At 41.5% G+C, this 22,126-nt stretch overlaps 1 protein-coding gene across 17 annotated transcripts in view; it reads right to left on the bottom strand.

The window, feature by feature from the left end:
• Positions 1 to 760: 760 nt before the first annotated feature.
• Positions 761 to 22,126, bottom strand: part of Art3 (ADP-ribosyltransferase 3) — a 106,982-nt gene continuing 85,616 nt past the window's right edge. For 6 of the 17 annotated variants that reach the window (XM_005388166.2, XM_005388168.2, XM_013516261.1 and 3 more), the window contains 8 exons: positions 19,528 to 19,560; positions 17,958 to 17,990; positions 7,653 to 7,682; positions 6,286 to 6,318; positions 5,221 to 5,253; positions 3,812 to 3,844; positions 3,095 to 3,127; positions 761 to 1,178 (listed from right to left, as the gene is read on the bottom strand). In XM_005388166.2, the coding sequence (XP_005388223.1) occupies positions 1,039 to 1,178; positions 3,095 to 3,127; positions 3,812 to 3,844; positions 5,221 to 5,253; positions 6,286 to 6,318; positions 7,653 to 7,682; positions 17,958 to 17,990; positions 19,528 to 19,560 (368 nt within the window). In that variant the 3' untranslated portion in view covers positions 761 to 1,038. Of the gene's footprint in view, positions 1,179 to 3,094; positions 3,172 to 3,811; positions 3,845 to 3,900; positions 4,409 to 5,220; positions 5,254 to 6,285; positions 6,319 to 7,652; positions 7,683 to 17,957; positions 17,991 to 19,527; positions 19,561 to 22,126 lie in introns of those variants that run through there. The other 11 variants (XM_013516262.1, XM_005388172.2, XM_005388167.2 and 8 more) reach the window with 11 other exon arrangements.

Here is a 22,126-nt window from a genome sequence, read left to right as displayed (position 1 = left end):
GGTGAGTGGGAGAAAGAAAGACCCCTTGAGCCCCAGTGCTAAGTTGTGTTCTGTAGCACAATTTTCCAGAAGTTCTGTTTTTAAGCCTCAACTGGCTAGTGGCTCTTATAGATTGTCTTCCCTCAAAATTTTGAACAAGAGCTAGTTGGCAAAAGAAGCACACTGAACCCTTAACACTTAGTTTAGACCTCTATAACTTAAATGCTTTTTGAGACATTGGCAAAGTATAAACAAATCAGTTACCATGCCTACACCAATCATGTAAACTACCACAATACCTCAGGGAAAGGGGTACTATGACTTCACTTTTTCTTGTTTGACATGCATATTCAATATCTTGTAAAAAAAATGCCTGGTTTGAGTAGCATGAGATTCAAGTTAGAGACTGAAACTGTTCGGTTTTTTTTTTTTTTTTTTTTTTTTTTTTTTTGAGACAGGGTCTCACTGTGTAGTTCAGGCTGGCCTTGAGCTCACTTTGTAGCCCAGGCTGGTCTCGAACTTGCAATAATCCTCCTGCCTCAGCCTCCTGAGTGCTGGGATTACAGGGGTGGGCCATCATGCCTGGCTTAAACTGTTTGGTTTATAAAATGTAGGACTATATATTGAGATAAAGAGACTGATGGAAGAGGAATGATACTATTTCAAGGCAAAGTTTTTTCCTTTAAAGAGATCAGAGTGTCTTTAAAATTCTGATTTTGGTATTAAATTTATGTTAGCCACTAATACTACAAATGGACATTCACTGGCAAGTCTATGGAAATATCTTACAATCTTGAAGTCTTTTATTGAATCCAATCAGGAGTACACAGTTTTAGAGGTTTTTTTTAAATCATAAGCTTAATATAGAAATAAGTGAAAAGTTAATTCTGTGCCATATCTGGACAACTTTCTGAACTGGCAAAACAAATAACAAATATACAGTTTTTGTTTTACAAAGTGACTTTATCAACAAATGAAAATATTACATCTTTCTGCTCTCCTGTGGGATCACAGCAGTGCATTCCAAGTAAAAGTAAGAAAGCTAAAAAATGTATCACACTATGGAACGACAACAAGATTTACAGCAGAAGCGCTGATTAAAACAAGGAATGCCCCAAGCGGTGGAAGAAGCACATTGCCAGAGGATGCAGAAGGATGGGTTTTGGGACCTGGAGCAGGAACTGGACCTGGACCCGGAGCTGTCAAAGAGAATACATGGTCACTGACACATCATTTTTGGTATCAAGTGTCATCCCTCTATACTGTATGTCCTAAACACGTAAGCAGCAATACTGAAAATGAGCTAGACATTTACTGAACTACAACACTTTCAAATAAGAACAACTTTCAAGTAAAGAACTCAGTAGAGATTTCAGGCTATACTTCCATACACACATCAGCAGGATGTGCTGCTCTAGGCTTTATCTAGGACTGCATAGGCTTTTCACTCTACATAGCCAAGACAATTATTATTTCTTGTTCAAGTTCTCGAGTTTCTTTTTTTTTTTCTTGGTACTGGGAATTGAACTCAGGGCCTTGCGCTTGCCAGGCAGGCACTTGTGCCACTGAGCTATATCCCCAGCCCCAAGTTCTCGAGTTTCTAGCAATTTTTCTATTTTGATTTCTGTATATACACGTAAGGGCTGGGTGTGGGGGCACATGCCTGTAGTCCCAGCACTGGGAAGGCTGAGGCAGGATTGCTATGAGTTCAAGGCTAGCCTGGGCTACATAAGTGAGTTCAAGGCTAGCCTGTACTACACAGTGAGATCCTGTCTTTAAAAAAAAGAAGTCATTGTATCTACATTCAAGGTAAAATTTAACTGTCTTCTATTTCAAACAAGGCGGTATAGTTCATACACATATTCAAACATCTACCAGTGTACAATTGGAGATAGCTGAATTTTAAAATACAAGCCCTGAGAATGTGACCCCAAAAATGCTTTTATTTCTCTCTACACATATGTGGCTCTAGTAAAAACTGCATCCCTTTTATCTGAGCAAGTGCAAGGAATAATAGTGTCCACCTGCAGAATTATGGACATTTTTGTTTAAACAGACTATACAACAGGAGGAAACAGACTGAAAGTTTGTCCAAATGGGATAACCAGTCACGTTTTCTAAATGAAGCTATCATTTTAATAGTTTTCTAAAAGCCTTCAAATTCCTTGGCATAGTTACAAACATGCAGTTATATGCATAGAAATGCAAAGAAAGGCAGATGCATTCATGCATTATTATGTTACTGTAGACCACTGGTTCTCAAGGCAACAGTGTTCCCGTGAGAGAGAAATCTGGACGACTGTCAAAGGACGGTTTCACAGTTGTCCTAACAACAGGATAGACATAAAACACACTGATACTCTGAAATGCTCAGGATACTCTCATACAATGAAAAATTGACCTACATCCTGCATAACTTTCAGATGCACTGCTAAACATGTTTAAACCCTGCCAGGGACACAGCTCAGTGGCACAGTGCCTGCCTGGCAAGTACAAAGTCCCGAGTTTCAATCCCCAGTACACCCCTCAAAGAAAGTTTAAAATCCATCAAACTCAGAATCTAAATCAGTTTTACATATAAGCAGAATATTTTCAGATAATTTTAAAAACATTAAATACTAGTTCTTTATCTAATGTTCACTGTTTCCTCACTTTCATTTTCTTATATTTGTTGTATAGAACAGCTTCCAATCTTTTCTTAAACACAGATTTTTCTGTGTAAGTAAATCTAAGCATCTGTCTACTTCATTAAACCTTAATTAAACCTTCATGTTGTAATTTTGCAACAAATTATGTTATCAAATATTTGTTAATAGAAAAAGGAAAATCAGGTTGAAAAGACTGAGAACTGTTCTAAACAGTGCAACCTTTAGCCACATTGGAAATGATTATTTAAGAAATAAAGTTTTTTCTTAAAAAAGAAAGTCAAGGTACACACACATACACACACACACACACACACACACACACACACACGCAAACTTGGTTATGATGCTATACTCTTATTATGATGCCTTAGACTCTTCATCCTTTTATGGAGGAAAAGTAAATTTCTCATTTTTCCTACATTGCACAAACAGATATTTATCAAATGAAGAAATGAAACATTTCTTACTAGGATTATTCACGTTTCCTTGATGTCTGTCTTCTAAAATATAAATAGATTTTGAGTTAATTGCATTATACATCTATCTAGAAGAGAAAGATGTAATTAAAGGTTAAAGAAACTTGATTATCTCTGAGAGTGGGCCTGAAGGACGAATAATAGGTTTAGAGGTCTGTGCACTATCTTTTGAGATTAAGTGAGATGCTGGGTACTGTGCTGACTGCCTTTTTCAAAGCCTGCACTACATATAGCTTTCCATGGAGCGAGCACAATACAGTACAACAGTCTCAGCAGAAGCTAGTGGCTTATTGGAGGAAGGGAAATCATAGTGAGGAGCACAGAATGACTGGTCCCAGTATTAGCATGCTGTATAGTTTTCACTCATACTTTGACGAGCCATTCCTGAGTCCGAGGATTCCTTCCCAGTTCCAGTTCACTCTGGGAAGCCTAGCTACTCCTTCATCCTGGAATAGATACGGACAGTTGCATTGCAGCTGTTTCAGTTTCAGGTCAGGTACCTTTTTCTCCGTTTGAGAGTCTTAATAGTGGCCCATCATTCACACTGAAAGTAGTTCTCAGAATTTTCTTCCTCTGGCATGCAGACTAGAATCTCAAAAACTATATAGCACAGATGTCATCCCCAAATTCCTTACAACTGAGCTAACTAAATGGTTATGGTAAAGGACTTAGAACCCAGTGGTGCCTCCATTCCAAAGAATTCATTACCAGAGTTTTCATCCGGATGTAACACTTTTTTTTCTAAATGAAAAAAAAAATATTTTCAGATAACAATAATGTCAGTTACCACTTACTACTACTTTACTACTACTCAGGTATTTTATTACATCAGGTCCTTAATTAGCCCTAAAAGACAGAAGTGTCCTTTTTATACACATAAAACTAGAGGTACAGAAAAGTAAAGTAACATGCAAAGTTATATAGAAGAAGTGTAGAGACTTCCTGAAGCCAGGTCTCTCTCCGTATCTCAAGTTCATTCCCCAAACTCTGCTCCATGGCTGCGTTTCGGAAAACCGCAGTGTGACTACTAAAACTTCCATCGGAGAACTGCAAACCGAGGTCTCGAGAGAAGAGGTGCAGGCAGACAAGGTGTGTCATCGGTATCACTAGCTCACTTGAAAGCTGTAGCCAAATAAATCCGTCACTGGTAGACTGAGTCCATATGAAAGAGATGCGGGACCCTGTGAGTTTGTGCCTATGCTTTGTGTAACTGAAGTGCTGTTTCTTCACACAACGTGCAGTTTCCATAGACAGTCGCACCGGACAAGGCACAGCACTATGTGCACAGTTACAAGGTAGCGGGTCCTAAAAATTAATTTCTTTAATGTGATCATTATTCCCCTAATAAAAAACTTTAAAAAACTATTTTCAAAGCACTACATGAGCTCAGAAGAAACGATTTTAAGCACTGTATAAGAGCCTGCATGCTGAGATATTCTCATGAGGTAAATATGACAAATGTTATTCCCATGAGGTAATATGACAAGCATTGTCCACATTTGAAAGAAAAAACTCTGAGGCATAGAGGTGTCATGACCATTTATAGCTCTCTGGTAAAACATCATGTCCTCTTTCCTTACTTCTACTTGTCTTAGGAATAAAAATTAGTTTGAGGGGGCTGGGGATTTAGCTCAGCGGCACAGCGCCTGCCTGGCAAGCGCAAGGTCATGAGTTCAATTCCCAGTACTGGAAAAAACCCAAACAACAACAACAACAACAAAAAAAAAAAACAAAAAAATTAGGTTGAGTAGCTTTTCCTCCTCACTGTCTGGTAAGCATAAAATTCTGACGAACCTGACTGGAATCACTGTTCAGTTTCTATGATCATAGAAGCTCAATGTCTCTCAATGGCCTTCCCTCAGCTCTCAGTTTAAAAGCATCAATGTAACGGTTATATATATTGGGTGAAATATGCTGTGGTAAACACTGGAAAAATACTTGAAGAACCACTACTATCAAGGAACAAACGCTTGGTCGAAGTTAAAAGATCAAGACCCATCACTCATTTGTGTGATCTTGTGAAAGCACTTAGCTATTCTACCTGCTTTGTGGTGATAGTTTATGTCTACACCTCCCCAAATGCCATATTTTCTTCCGGCTTGCCAACCATTGCTTACCAGGTAGTGGAAAAGGTTCTGGAATTTTCATTTCTAAATGAGAAAGAGGTTTTCAATGGCTTGCAGTTTGCTCCAGTGAATACAATTCTCAAACTCTTGTCTGATGAACTTGAAATACAAGCTCCCAAGTTTCCACTGAGCTGTAGTTTGCAGCTTTTGATTGAAAATCTTTGGCTCCATAAGCCCGTCCTTGTGTAAATCTACGCCAAGAGGAATCTTAGAGGAGTCTTCTGCCATAGCACCTCACCAGCATGTGTTTATGCCGGGTCTGTATTTTGTTACCTAGAGATCCCAGAGCAAAGCTAACAACCAGCTTATTCGAGAAGTGGAAGTTTCTACTGAGTAATGTTAGCTGTAAACCAGGAAGGTGCATTTAACTTCCAGCAGGGCCAACTCCAGTGTCCCTCAGCCATGTCCCCGCAGTGCTAACTTTCTTGCCCCAGAACAGTGCTCCAGGAGCACTGTTGAATACTGGGTAGGAAAGGCACTATCTCTATACTCTCTCCTTCCTGTTATGGCTCATACCTAGATGTCCCCCAAAGCCTCATGTGCTCATAGGTGGGTTTCTGGTAGGTGGCTGAATCCTGGGTGTGTGACACAGGATTATGGGTATGATAACTGATCAGTCCACTGAATGATTTAGCATTGCTGTGGGTAATGGGAATACTGAAGAGGGAACTCCCACCATGGGTGTAGGTGGCAGCAACCAACAAGCTTTTAGCCTGTGTGGGATAAAAGGAAAAGGAGGCTCACTGTTTTGCTACCTTCTGCCTGCTGCACCATGGACTGTTTCTTCTCTGCTGTGCTCCTCTGCTGTGCTGTCTGCCTTGGAGCCAGCTGACTATGGACTGAAACCTCTGCAAACTGTGAGCTGAAATAAACCTTTCCTCCTTTAACTTGTGGGTGTTGGGCATTTTGTCCCAGCAACAAGGAAGTAACTAAGACCCATACCAGAATCTTAGTAGATGACTAGCACACATTATAAGGAAAATATTCTCTTTAATCCCGGGAGAATCATTCTCATCTAATATTTGGGCTCAGAGAACAAACAGACAGCTATCTTACCAGGTACTTCAGGGGGTTCATGGATGTTCACACCTAAACATAAAAATACATACTGGTTAGTGCTAATCAGTTAATGCTCCCCTTTGTCTACATAATTCCTCTACTTCCAGTGCCCTCAAAGGAAAACATGGCAACAAAACATCTCGCAGTGGCTCTTCATTCTCAGACAAGATGGAGTTCAAATTGTGAGCCAGACTCCAACAACTTCCATGATTCAACCCTTATTTCTCCAATCTTATCTTCACAAGACAGGCCTAAGACACCCATTTCTAAATGAAACTGTGCCAGGTGGAAGCCTGGGCTTGCTTTAGCTCCACTGACATTAAAGTTGTTAGTTCTATGACTTTGGCCAGGCTTCTTAATCATTGTGAACTTGAAGTCCTCATTTATATAATGAATGCAGAGTAATACAAATAACTACATAAAAATGGTTGGTACATTCCATGGAACATAAAAAAAATTCAATAAATGAAGTTCCCCACACCCCATTCTAGCTTAATTCCCCAAACTCTCTATGCTTAGTACTGTTCTTAGTCCTAATGAGGCAGAAGGGAAGAAATTTTTTAAAACAGGCAGAAAGGAAACAAAGAAATTGGGATTTTAAAACTGTACTTTAAAGAAAAACAGCTGCTTTAGGACCCAAAAGTTACTTAATCCTTTTTCTCTTTTTGAGTGAAACTCACTGAAAAAATAAAAAATCCTAAAGATCTTGAAGCAATAGAAGGCCTGTAAATCAGGCCTATAAATCAGGCTCTGGATTTTTTTCACCTGTAAATCACACCTCCTACACCTGCAAGGAAGCACCGTACTGTTGGGCAGTATGTCTCAACTTCAAATACATGTAAACAGCTTGCATTTTGACATAGCCTGCCAGATGAGTTAGCCGACAGACAATAGGAGTACACGTTCTGGATCACCCCCCATCTCTCTGCCCCCCCACACTCTGATTTCTTTAATTTTTGCCTAACAAAACCCCTCTCATGCCTCTTACTGACTAGTTCAAAAATTCTTTTTCTGTGATGGGAGTCACTGAACCTCCAAATAGTCTATGTTTGGGGTAGGCTGTGCTCCTTATCTCAGCTGCAGAAACCTCCTCAAGATGCAGTCCAGTGACGCTGGCCTCCCATCTCTTCCTAACCCTGTAGCTGTCTCAGAGAGTAAGAAAAGGACGACTCATCTACCAAGTAAGACAGTGAGCTCTGCCTTTTTATTCCCAAGGGTAAAAAATAAGAACTATTTAGTAAAAACAATCATTCCACTTGAAATTCCACTTAATTTAACTTTGTACCAACCTTTTTATAAGGGAACATTCAGGACGATTTGAGAAATGGCAGGGGACAAGGGAAAAGTTTATGATAATGTCTTACCAGGGTCTTCAAGCTTCTGGTTCTCCTCACCTAAGTTAGAAAAAAAGGAGGGCACAGGCAATCTATTTTAACAAGGGATCAAAAGAACTGAGACTTAACTATAGCTACAGCAAAATTATTTTCAGGGTAGCACAGTCATTAAAAGCATTTGATATGGCCAGTAACTACTGTTATTTTTTGAGTGTTAGCAGAGTTTAAATGCACCTAAAGTAAAGAGCTGAACCTCCACCTTCTGTTTTTATTGAGAAAACTGTCATATCTAGGTATCTCTTACAGTCTCAACCAGGAGAAAAATGTGTATTTTGCAATACAGGAAATTACATACTTAAGGAAAGGCTGACTTTTTTCTCCCTTTAATAAAGAAAAATGTCCTGCAGCCACATGGGCCAAATATGTAATAAGAAACTTAACCACTTACCAGTCCAATTATTTAAATACAGGATGATCAAAAATAGCATTTTTTGTTAATTTTTATAATATAGGTAATTTTTTGCAAACATGAGTTAGTAAAATAAAATAACCTGAAATTATTGTTAGATTGCACTAGAAACAAACATCAAAGGTGAACACAACATTCTAGACAAAAAGTTATGCAAAAATAAATCATATAAAACAAACAAGCCAGGCACGGTGGTGCATCCCTGTAAACCCCACATTCGGGAGGCAGAGGCAGGAGAATTGCCCTGAGTGTGAGGCCACCTACATAGTGGGTTACACAGTGAGCTGAACTACATAGCAAGACCCCATGTAAAGTAAAGTAAAGTAAATAGATGTTCATGCAAACAAGACTCAACTGGTTGAACTGACACCTGCCCAAGTGATAGCTGGGATAGTCAATATGCAAACAAACGTGCTGCCCAAGTGACACTTGGCGTAAACTGTTAAGTGGTTAATGCAAAGAAATGAGTTGACTATATTTCTACAAGTGGAAACTAAAAAAATCTAATCAAGTAGATATTTTAGTCAGTGTTAGGGTTTGTGTCTGGATGTTCCCCGGAAGCCTCATGCAGTCATGGGGCGGGCTGTTACAGCTTATGATTGATTCACGGGTGTGAGTGCTACACTTGCCCTGGGGCGGATAGTTTGATATTTAAGGGAGGGAAAGAGGTTGCTTGCCGCAGCTTCTCCTCCCTTTTGCTCTTGCTGCTTTTTGCTGTCTTCTGCTGCCATGAACTGTTTGTTCTCTGTCATGTGCCACCCTGCCTTGGAGCCAGCCAAGTATGGACTGAAACCTCCACAAACGGTGAGCTAAATAAACCTTTCCTTCCTTAATTTTTGGTATCAGGTATTTTGTTTCAGCAATGAGAGAAAAGTAACCAAGACAGTCATGATAACTGTGAAGGAAAAAAAGTTAAATGCAGAGCTTAAAATGAAATCAGAGCCAGGTATGGTGGTGCATATCTACAATTCCAGTAATATAGATATGGCACACAAATGGGGCTATGGGACCATTTGCCTGTACTCATTTGAACCTGGGCAACACTCCAGGGCCAACCCCCAACCTCTGTCCTATGGTGTATTTCTTGGAGGCAGAGATAAGAAAGACAAAGACCCCTGGGCCTGCCTTAGAAAATTCGGGAGTCCCAAAGCAAGAAGCATGTGTGCCAATTTTCCAGCATGAAGTATAGTTAAGCTTTCTTCACTTGGAGCTCACTGAAGGCTCACGCATATGGACTGTATCTCATATATCTAATTATAAGAGAATTATGGGAAAGGATGTTCACATTAGATACAGTTGACATGACTCAGCACCCTGTCAATCACACTTTCAAAAACCAAATAGGAGGTGTCCTAGGCCCAGTGCAACAGTCTAAATGCCTAAAGCCAACGCCTTCAGCACTCACGCCACTTTCCTTTACACTGGTATACTGTTGCCTAAATTAAATTTTGTTGTTGGGCGTGGCAGCACACATCTATAATCCCAGTACTACAGAGGCTGAGGCAGAAGGATCACCCCTACCCCATCCATAAAAGACCCAGTTCAATAAACTTGATTTGGACTCTTCTTTTGAGATACTTCAGGAGGTCCCACCCAGAACATTAAATTGAGGCTGGCTGTGTTCCTTGCTGGGTCATCACCATCTCCCATTCCTCAGTGGGTTGTCCAACTAGGCCTTACCTTTAGTTCAGCCCAGACACCTACCTGGATGTGGGTTGCTCTATTTGTCCTTCATTCTGGTTTTTGTCTTCATCTGGGTGACATTCCTTTTGATGCTGATCACCTTTTCTTTCTGTTGGATACTGTCTGCCCTAACCCACCAAGGAAAGAACTTGCCTCTGTTCCTCCTAAAGATTTTCTCAACCCTGCAAGGCACCTCAATAACCTGTTTCACCTATTTCTGTAACATGGTGGGGCCACATACAAGTTACTGTAAATAACAGATTTTTTGACCGAAACACAAAATTTTTAGATCTTTTCTGACCTTGACCACTTTCTCCAGAGTTCAGACAAATGAGAAGAGGTCCCCATGAGTAGACCTTTTTCATCCTCCACTCTCATCCCTCTCCCTATTGACTTAAACCTTTCTCTCTATGCCCTCTGCTCCCTCCCTTACTGCTGTGACCCAGTCTTCCTCCCAGTAGACCACCCCTGCTGGGTCCATAATCTTTTTCATCTCTGGGTTCCCAACTTCAGTCTCACAGCCACATCCCTTTATGTTGCCTCCCCCAAAACCCCATATCCTCAGGCCCTCCCCAGCTCAGGATATCATTCACAGCTGCCTTCAAACCCTCCATCACCATGATCTCAACCACTTTCCCAGTACAGTATATAAACTTCATCCCACAGGCAGCCAATACTATACTTGGTTCATAGATAAAAGCTCATTCCAAATCCCCAGTGGGTACCAGGCAACATGTGCTCTTACACCCAACCACTCCCCTGAATAAACCACCTCACAACAGATAAAACTCACAGCTTGGGGCTAGGGATTTAGCTCAGTGGCACAGCGCCTGCCTGGCAAGCGCAAGGTCGTGAGTTCAATTCCTGGTACTGGAAACAAACAAACAAAACAAAACAAAACAAAAAAACCAACTCATAGCTCTAACCCAAATACTCAACCTGGCCTCCTCTTAGCTTCTCACTCCACATAACTCCCCATCACTAACAGAAGTTACACACAAACTCTCATAGAGACAACCCCCTCATCACTAAAGGTGACTGTCCTCGACTGCCTGTTCCATGGAGCCTTACAGCCCCAAGCCAGCCAGCTTACAAACAGCCAAGCACATTGCTCTCATCCAAAACCCCAAAAGACCTCAATCACCTCATTTTACTTCTTCCCTTGTTACCACACCTCAAAAACGTTCCATTAAATTCCAACCCTACCCAAACTTGTTACCCCTGACTCACCTCCATACCCTTTCAATTAATATGTGGGTGCCCCTTTCTTCTGGGCCCCATTACCCCCACTCATTCCCTAGAAGATTCTGCCCAGTCACTTCAGGCCATTACTCTGTGCTTCCCAGCCTTTATGCTCACTATCCTCCCTCCCTTCACCTCAAGTCAACAGGTCCAGCTCAAGACCCTTAAAATGACCAGTTTAATCAACATGGGAGAGAACCTACATGGTCCTCCGTATCACCCCTGGTCTCACTGCCTTTTACCCGGCCCTGCTTACTATTACCGTAAAACCTTTTTAGGTTTTAAGGCTGTTCTGTGCCTCCTGCCTGGAGGTTTCTCCCAGAAAGCTACCTAGTGTCTTCACCACTGTCTCCCTCCCGGAACTCACTCACCTTACTTTTTCTCTCTTAGAGAATATCCTCTCCCGCAACCTCAACTCTGTTCCCAGAAGTAATTACTGACCTCTGGCTTCAGGACACCTTGAATTCACTCCATCCCAGATCAGCTTCTTTACCTTTTGCTTCTACTTTCTATTAATCCAGCCAGCATATTACCCATGACAAGCAATGATTTTCTTGGGCTGTTAAGTTAATCCCTCTCAATTGCTGGCACCAGGCCAGCCAGTCTAAGCATCTCTACTCACCGTTTCTCAGCTCTCTCAAACAAATCTTGAACTCTCCAACTTTCAAGATCAAATTAACTCCCTAATAATAGTAACTGGGAAGAGGGGCAGGGGACCTTGCCAGATTCAGCTGCACACCATGGCTGCTCATGCTGATAGCCTCAGTTCCCTACCAAGAACAAATGAAATGCACTGCTCTGCTGCACATGACTGCCTTCTGCTTGCTACAGCGCCCCCCCCAGCTGCCCTACTGTCCATCTTGCCTGACTGATCTCCCTGCTCCCCTTCACCATTTCTGTACCCTTTTTAAGCAGGTCCCTACAGACCTCATTAACTTGCAAGATCAAATCAACTCACTGGCTGCTGTTGTGCTTCAAAACTGCTGCTGCCTAGACTCCCTCAATCTCAATCCCCCCTTGCTTCACCCCACCTAAGCTGGTCCTACTAACCCTATCCATAAAAGACCCTACTCAATGAACTTGACTCAGAGACTCCATTGGAGTTACTTCAGGAGGTCCTGCTCAGAGCCTTAAAACCAGGCTGGCTGTGTTCTTTACTGGGTCACCACCATTTACCTAACTTAATGTACCCCAGATCTAGACACCCATCTGGAAGATAGATTGTGGCAAGAGGGGTGATCCAAAGGTCCAAATGAAGGTGCCCACACAAGGCCAGGCATCTGGCATCTGAATCCCAAGGAGTTCAGCTTTACCAGATGGCACCTGGGTCTGCACAGGTTGGGAGGTTGGGAACTGACCCAGTGGATGCCCCGTAAGGTTCCCATGACCTAATTTTTTTTTTTGAAGAAAGACTCTTGTTGTGTATTTAAAACTCCCTATGTAGCCCAGGCTGGTCTTGAACCACTGGCTATCCTTCTACCCTTAGTCTCCAGAGTGCTGGGACTACAGGCATGTACCATCATGCCTGGCTCAATAACCTAATTCTTACTCCTGCCCACACACCCATCATGGGATATGTCTCGTCTGTTCCACTTGACTCTTTGCTTAAATGCCTTCTCAGACCCTGGGATAAATACCCACTCCCATGGCTACCCCTTATTAACCTGTACAGCCAGTTCCCCCCATCCATAAAGACAACCTCCTGAGCCCACACTGTACTAGTCTGGGTCTGCCTCATAAGGCCCTGGACTCAAGGAACTCAACATCTAAGCCTGTCATCATTCTACCCCTTCAAGAAGTGGCAGGCATGGATGATACCATCCAAGTCCAAGTCCCTTTTTCAGTCACGGATATCCAACAATGCAAAGAGAAACTGAGTAAATTCTCCTGGGGCCCAGAAAATTTTGCTGGCAGATTCCATACCCTGAAAAAGTCTTTGATCTGACTTGGAGAGATACTGGTTTCTTGCTACATGGCAACAGAAAAAGAGAGGATGGTAAGAGCTACAAGCCAGGCCAATGACAAGGTCTTTTCAGCTGCTTCCGATGGTAGTCAGCCAGCTGATAAGTTATTTGGGCCCCATGAAGGGCCTGAGTGGGGTGGAGACACCAAAAGGAGGTTATAGTTCCAGGCCATCTCAGTGGGCATGCTCAAGGGCATACATATGACATGGATTATGACAGGCTCAGAACTATCAGTCACAGCTCTGATGAAAATCCAGCAGCTTTCCAATACTGGTTTGAAGAGGGCCAAATTATCCTGGGACTGTATTTTATTAGCCAGTCAGCTCCAGACATTAAAAAAAAACTAAAAAATCTCCAACAGGGCCCACAAGCTTGGATAAGTCAACTGGTCAATGTGGCTTACATGGTCTTTAATATCTGAGACAAAGACGACAAATGCGAGTTGAGTAAGGAGAAAACACAAGCTAAAGCCATGCTGGCTCTAATGGACAAGGCTTGTGATAAAGCCTATGGCACCAAGGGGAACCAACGCAATCCAAAGGGTGATGGAGGTAAGTCTGGGTGCTTCAAGAGCAGGCGACTGTGGCACAGGGCAAAGGAGTGCCCTCAAAAGCTGCAGCCTCCTTGAGGAGCCTGTCTGAACATGGATGAGGACCCTTGGCACTAGAGGAGCAAATTGCATTCCTTATTGCAATGAAGGTGTCTTATTCAGTTCTAATGTCTTACTGGGGCAAATTATCATTCCATTCCTCAGCTGTTGTGGGTCTTGAAGGAGTTTAATTGGTCAGTTTTCTTTAATCACCCCTTCAGCCTCTGGTTGGGCAATTTCCTTTTCCAAGCTGCCTTCATGGTAATACCAAAATGCCTCATACCAGTAATTGGAAGAGATATATTTTTCCTACTCAGGGCCGCTCTGTCATTCAAACCTCTGGCAATCCATGTCCTAGGTGCCAGGGACCCAGCCAACCTGGCTCCATTCCTCTGCCCGGGGTTGATCTCCAAGGGGGTATAAGGGCACCCCATGGTGAACTGTCAAGCCCATCCAGTAATCATTCAGCTCAAGAACACTAACCTATACGCTCACAAAAGGTGATACCTCTCCCACCTTAAAAGACAGGCTAGACGGGATAAAGCCCATTACTGATAAATTTTTGGCTATTGAGTTTTTGATGCCAGTCCCAGTGCAACACACTCATTTTACTGGCAGTCAAGCCATAAAGAGAATATTGCCTAGTACAAGATCTCCAAATTCTCAGTGAGGCAGTGGTATCTATTCACTGCCCTAGTAGTACACCCATTCACGCACCTTACCCAGATCTCAGGAGACACTAACCGCTTCTCAACGACGCCTTCTTTTCTGTCTGTGGAAACTAGCTCTCAAAACTGTACTGTAATTGTTAGATTCCCATTCCAAGGTAAAACCCAAGCCACCCAAGGCACTAGAAAGTGAAGAATAGAGATCACAAATTTGGTACACCTGCAAACTAGTGGATGGCTTCAAGTTTCTTTTCAAAAAAGAAAACCAACCAATCTTCTGAGTCAGACAAGTAAACTTTTGTTCCCTCTAAATAAAAGAGAAAATCAGCCCCATCCTGGAAATAGGGTCCCTCCTGTGTGTTTTGTGTAGCTAGTTTTGCTACTCTCTTGCTCGCCATGACTCATTCTTGAGATCCTTACCCAAGTTATAAAATGACTTCTTGTTCTTATTTTTCTTTGGATCCTCTTTGGTGGCTCAACAATTGCCTCCAAGGGAGATAATAAGCAGTGATTATTTACATAGAACCTTAAATCTAAGCCTTCTCTTATTAAAGTCTACTCACCACAACTTAGCCAAGCACTGTCGGCTGTGTCTTTCCCCATTCTCTAGGCAATATACTACTGTGCCCACTCCAGGTCAATTCTGAGCTACTGGAAAGATGACCTACCACCACAAATATCAAGGGGTTTCCTTCTTAATTAATGTGCTTAGATAACCTATATGATTTTCAGGTCAGGGTAACCTCAACAGGGAAGGCTGATACCCTCTTTAGATACCAACAGAGTAGTTTTCATCAAGTTTCTTCTACAAAACCACCCATTAGGGCCAATATCCACTCACACATTACTTAAGTTCCAGGAATCCCTTTGTATAAAGAGGACTCAAGACTGGGGCCTGGGTCAAGGTTTGGGCACATTAAAGACTTCCTCTACAAACAAATGCTAATGATACAGCCTTCACTGGATCATGCCAGTATCCAGGTAAACCAAGCTGCATCCTTTAAAAAACCTAGTGTGGTCCTCACAGAAGCCATCCCTAGACACACAAAGGTGAGGAAATAGGGTTTCAAGTTATTGTCAAGGGAGGCCCTCTATATTCCCATGGGAAGACTGCTCTTAGCCCACGACCACTGACTATTTGCTGTTGCCATTAAGAAAACAACTGAACAAATGTCATTGGATACCAAAAGAAATTTCACACATTGGAAAAATAAAACTATCAGAGTTACTCCCGATACTTCTTATAGGTGCTTGCAGCCTTTGACTGGAGCTACATTGGCAGGGACTGTATCTGCGAAAATGAAAACAATCAGGGAAAATATGTTTCATACTGAAAATAATTTCTGTCTTGAGACTCAGGGATTTTCTTCCTGTGTGGCACTAATTCCTACTTGTGTCTTCCGGCAAACTGGACAGAAATATATACCCTTATTTATCTGGCCCCAGAGATTCACATAGCACCTAAAAACCAATCCCTTCCAGTTCCTTTAGCCACTGGGACTTCCTTTGACAAGGCTTTTATTAATGCTTCTCATAACCTTCATATTTGGACTGTGCATACTTAATCTCTTAGTCAGCTCTGTTTCTTCTCACTTAACAGCTGTTAAATTACAGGTGATCCAAGCCAAGGACCAAAACCCACATTCATATCTACAGTTCATCAACAAATCCTCAGAGGAAGAGCATGGCTCCCTCAGACCCCTAGATCAAGCAGGGCAAGAGCGCCACGGTCCCTGCATAGGTAAAGCCAGTGCGCCTATGCAGCAGGAAGCAGCTTTAGAAGACGGACATTCTATCCTCAGCACCCCTCAAAGGTTCTCAGAAACCGGGTCTCTTGGGGGCATAATATAGGTAGTATAATTGGGACTGAGACCACTCACTTCCAGTCAGTGAACCTGTGCAACACCCCAGGGCCAATCCCCTGACCTTTGTCCTTAGGTCCACTACCCAGAGGCAGAGAAAAGAAAGACAAAGACCTCTGGCCTGCCTTGAAATATTCTGAAGTCCCAAACCAAGAAACATATGCACCAGATTCTCCAGCATGACCTACAGCTTTTGCAATCCAAAACCCACTTATTTATCGCAAAGGGTGAGCACTGCAGTTAAACTTAAACAGTGAGGTTTTAGTTTAGAAAGAACAACCGTAATCCAAGTTCAGCAACTTGGCTCCCATGCTGACAGAGAGCTCTGCGTGCCTGTGGTGGCGTGTGTGTCTATGGTGGCACACATGGCACAGGTTCACCACCGCTGACCTATAATAACCGTTCTGCACTTTAAGCTCATTGAAGCTTCTGCATCTCATACATCTAATTACAACAGAGTGAGTTATGGAGGATTTGCTCAATAGATACACCTGGCATGACTCAGCACCTTGTCAATCACATTGTCAGTCACACTCTGGACGAGCCAATGGGAGGTGCCCTGGACCTAATACAATATTTTAAATTCTTAAACCCAACATCTTCAGCACTCCTGCTACTTTCCTTTCCCCTGGGAGGAGCCTGCTCACTCTGTACATTGCCTAAATTAAACTTTGCTGCATTTTCCTTACTGTCATTTACCCTTTCCAATTCTTTGCTTATTGTGCACAAGAACCTAGAAACCCATCCAGGACCCATAGCAACATCAGCACTCTGGGAGGCTGAGGCAGGAAGGTCACAGATTTAAGCCCGGCCTGGGTTACCCGGCAATAGCAAGATGCTGTCTCAAAATTTTAAAAAAGGGGCTGGAATTATGATCAGTGAAAGGGGCGGGGGCATGGGTTTAGTGGAAAAACCTTCGGCTCACTTCCCAGTGTGGTGATTAAAAAGGAGATGGATGAAGAGGAGGAAGAAGAGGAGAGGGATCCTGGGAGGGCAACAGACACCTCCACTCCCCGATGTAAGTCAGTCTCAAAACACTGTTAACCTCTGCTGACTTTCTGTACAACAGGCTCCTCCAAAACTACCAGAAATTGAGACCACACTCCTTTCCTTTCTTACAGATAGCTGAACTTTTAACAACACTGATCATAATTCCAGCAAATAAGTGATCTAATTTCTAGCCCTCTTGCAGTTTAAAGCTATAATTGCAGCTGCCATTTTGTAAAAGCTCAAAGCACATTTTCAAGATTGCTTGAATTGGTATTTTCCCAGATAGCAATCCTAACTGGCCCCACATAAATATAATTTTCTGTGTTCTCAACTAGGGTTTTTATTCTCAGTGAACACTGCACGTCGCAGATATGCTAAATTTTCTGTCTAGCTTTGAATGTTCATGTCACACTGGCTAATTTCAGTCAGTGGCTCAATACAGAGCTCTACCTCACAGTGTCTCCCACCCCTGGTCACAGGTGACTAGCTCTTCAGGTTCTACCAACTTTATTTCCCAGAAAGTTTCCATATTATTGTCTACACAGCCACCCTCTCCCACTGGAAAGATGTAAATTTCCATACAACAGGTTGTTTGACCCCTTCATGCTTGCCAAATTACTGCTTTAAGACTATAAAGTACACTTTTACCCAGCTAAGAAATGTATTTGCTACGGGGCTGGGGATTTAGCTCAGCGGCACAGCACCTGCCTGTCAAGCGCAAGGTTCTGAGTTTGATTCCCGGTACCGGAAAACAAACAAACAAACAAAAAACCAAACAAACAAACAAACAAAAGAAATGTATTTGCTAAATAAGGAAAAGCTATTAAACATCCCTGTAATAATTATATTTAAAAATTAGCCTACTCACCAGGATGGTAGACAGAGATGACCTGAACATATTCTGAAACACAAATATTTTCATTACATGCTACTAAGCTCAGATGTGAATGTCCGCTTCAGTCTTTTTAAAAAAAGACAGTCTTACATGTAGTCTGAGCTGGGCCTGAACTCAATATGTAGTCTAGGCTGGCTGCTAATTCACAAAGATCCTCCTGGCTCAACCTCCTGAATGCTGGGACTAGAGCCATGCCTGGCTCTTTGGTCTAATTTTAAATGCTTACTAATAAAGATTTGAGCTGTCTTACATTTAATAAGCCTATTAAATATGGTTATTTTAAGAAATATAAAATTTCAATTCAAAGACAAATGATAAGGATGCATTTCATGTTTTAGGTGTTGTACTGGGGTTTGAACCCAGGTCAGTCACACTGAGGTACATTACATTCCTAGCACACCTCATCATCAGGCTGTTTTTTTTAAAATTTTAAGACAGGGTCTTGTTAAGTTGGTAATTTGCCCAGGCTGGCCTCTGACTTGTGATCCTCCTCCCTCAGCCTCTCAGAATGATGGGATTTCAAGGTTGTGCTATTATGCCTGGATGGATGCATGTTAATTACATGGAGCATTCACAGGAAAGCTAGCCTTAGGAAGATAGTAGAAATATACTTGTGATTTCAAACTTTGTAGTAAAGGAATCCTCAAAAAGTTCCATTGAGAATATGCATCAATCAACCCGGGTGTGGTGGCGCATGCCTGTAACCCCAGCTGAGGCAGGAGAATCGCTTAGAGTTTGAGGCCAACCTGGACTACACAGTGAACTCAAGGCCAGCCTGAACTACAGAGCAAGACCTCCCACCCACCCCCTCAAAAAAAAAAGAATATGCAGCCATCAAAGGCATTTTCTGGAAACTCTGTTTCAAATCTATCACACCCATTTGATAATGCTGTTCCTAAATAATCTTAAAATTTCCTGTCTTCCTTCCCAAAAATTTCCCATAGTCTTTCTTCCAAGAAAGATTAATTTTTGTTATAACCTATTTTTGTTTGGGGAAGCTGAAATAGACCATGCTACCATTCTGTCAACCCACCCTTCACACATAAGGCACTTTCATTCCATTCCTTCATTAGTCCCTGGAATGCTATTTCCTAAGATAGTTTTTTGTCTAGGGAGTTACAAGGACTGGCCTAGGAAACAGAGGTCTGTTGTTATCACAAAAAAGGAAAACATCCCTGTGAATAATAGAAATCACTATTGAGCCTGGATGCATGACTCCGAACATATCTTCCTTGTCTATTACCCCACCACTTTCCTTCCCTCCCCTCTGAAGATGAGGCTCTGACACAACAGCCTTCCCCCAACATCTTCTCAGAGCGACAATCCTAGAATAAACCTTATTTCCTCCTGCCAGCTTGTGTCCCCTGAGTACTGACTTTCCTGCTGAGGGTAAATGGACTTGGGTCCAATAAAAATAGCACAATTTAGCCTTGAGAAAACAATGGTTGCCAGTAAAATGGTGGAGTGGCTCTGACCCATAATTGTGAGAAATAACACTGATAAAATTGCCACTGCAGAGATAATACTTTAGAGCATATCTTACCTAGGTTCTCAGCACAATTTTCACTCTTCAGTCCTGAAATACAAAGATAAAGTTGGTAAGTTAGATGTGATGTACTGTAGTAAAGATTTCAATTAATCTTGCCTATTGGTAACTAATTTGTTAACTCCTCATCTATCAGGCCCATAATTTAGTCAGATGTAAACTGTAGAACATTAATATTTTGTATTCATAGAACAGCCACCAAACAGCTGTAAGACCTTTGAAAAACTATTTAATTTTTCTGAAATTAAATTTCCTTATCATTATCTTTTACTTTTTACATTACCTTTTACAATAACCTTTGAGGGCCCATGGAGGGCTAGCACTGGTATTCTATTCTATAGTCAGAATACAAAAGGGATGACATTTACCTGTCCCACTAATCCTCTCTTTAGATAATAAATGTTATCAAACAAACCCATCCTTCTACTCTGACAATTCCTATCCTTTGGAGAAAAAGAATCTCAATCATATTTTCATGATCTCTTAATATACAAATAAGCATCTTTCATATTCATATAGAGAAGCAGTTGGGAAGCCCCCAGAAAATTCAGCTGTATGTGAGGAAAGCCACAATTTTTGGAGAACTGGAACAGGACATTTACTAGTACCTTTATAAGGATGTAGACATTCTCATTGGTGATATCCTAGAAAAAGTCTTTAGTACTATAATCCCTGTGACTTGACAGGAAGGGAAATCTTCCCGCTTGACCAAAAGCAAAAAAAAAAAAAAAGAAAAAAAAAGGTGAGAGAGTATTTATACACTAGATGATTTCCTCATAAACTAGACATTGCAGAGAAACGATTTGTTAACTTGGACACACAGTATGGTACACAGGACACCACCTTCCCAAGACATCCACAGCCTGATTTTTACAACCTGTGAATATAGTACTTCACATGGCAAAAGGGAATTAAGGTTGCAGCACAAATAACCTTGCTATTTGTTGACCTTCAGGTGGGGTAATTGTTCTGGATTACGCAGGTAAGCTCAGTCTGATTACATCGTGCTTAAAAGCAGAAGGCACAAGAGGGTGTCAAGAGATGATTATGAAGAGAATTCAACATGGCTGTTTCTAACTTTGCTGATGAATATGGAAGGCTACAGGAATGCAGACAGTCTTTAGAAGCTGAGAAAAGCTGAGAAACAGACTTCTTAAATAAAGCCTCCATAAAGGAATGTGGCCTACTAGCAGCTTAATTTTAGCTCAGTGACACGCAGGCAGACCACTAAAATACAGAACTGTAAACAGTTTGCATTGTCTTTAAGCCATTACATTTGTGATTGATTCCAGAAACAACAGAACACATACAAAAGAAAATATCTACAATGAAACAAAAAGCCTCGTAAGAACAAAAACAAGAATAACTGAGTTGTGGGACACTCTCCAAGCCACTTTGTACATTCATATATAAATTGAATCCATAAAGGAAGGGAGAGAACACACTGGGGTTGTAGCTCAGTACAGTGAGCTGAAAAAAGTGGCAACAACCTACATGTTCATTAGCAGGTACACAGACAAATTATAGCATATCCCTATACTACAAAAGAATGGAGTGAATCTACTGATACATGCACTTGGCCCTTAGAAGGGGAGGAATGAAGGAGGGGTGAAAAGAGTGTGAAGAGACAATGGCCAAACTTCACAAATTTTATGAAAACCACAAACCATTGAGTCCATAAAGTTCAATGAACTCCAAGCACAAGTACTAAGAAAACTACACTGAGACACATAATAATCAAATTGCTCCAAACAATAAACTCTGTATCTGTGAAAAAGAGAAAATCTTAACAGCAGAGCTTTGGGAAGCAGGGACACACTGATTAGATAAAGAGGAACAAAGCTAAACCTTAACCCTTTAAAATTTTAAAATTCATATGAAAACACAAAGAATTTATAATCATCAGAACTTTGTGGGCCAGGCATAGTGGCACATGCCCATAATCCCACTAATCTGGGAGACAGAAGCAGGAGGATAGTGAGTTTGAGACCACCACTGGCAGCAGATGGAAATGCTGTCTTAAAATAGAAAAGGGCTGGGGATGTGTAGCTAGGTCCAGGTTCAAACCCCAGTATGAGAGGGAGGGGACACCTGGCTGGCCAACCAACCAACCAACCAACCAACCAAGAAAAAAAAAACCCTAACAACTTTGCAATAAAAGAACAGCTATAAGACAAGTGATACCTGGTTTTTAGGTTTATTATAAAGCTATGGTTTTTAATATTTGTGATGTTTTCATGAAGACAGACAAATCTTAGTGCAATACAAAGTTTAGTAGTAGATTCACACATACATGGGCAGCTATTTTTTGACAAGAGTACAAATGTAGTTCAATGGGAAAAAGGGTAGTCTTTTTAAGATTAAACTTTGACACATATGTCATATGTAGTATCATATAAAAATTTACAAAGACCCAAATATAAGAGCTAAAACTAAAATTTCTAGAAGAAAATATCCCAGAAAATTTTTGTTATTTTGTGTTTAACAAAGATTTGTTAGCTATATTACAGGAAAGATCCATGAAAGAATAAGGTGATAAATTATTCTCTGTTAAAATTTGAAACATCTGGCTCGGGGAGCCTCAGGTGGGGAGCGC

Source organism: Chinchilla lanigera, unplaced genomic scaffold (genome assembly GCF_000276665.1).
Source record: "Chinchilla lanigera isolate Chin_1 unplaced genomic scaffold, ChiLan1.0 scaffold00032, whole genome shotgun sequence".
Lineage (NCBI taxonomy): Eukaryota > Metazoa > Chordata > Mammalia > Rodentia > Chinchillidae > Chinchilla > Chinchilla lanigera.
This window is presented reverse-complemented; position numbering and strand designations above follow the sequence as displayed.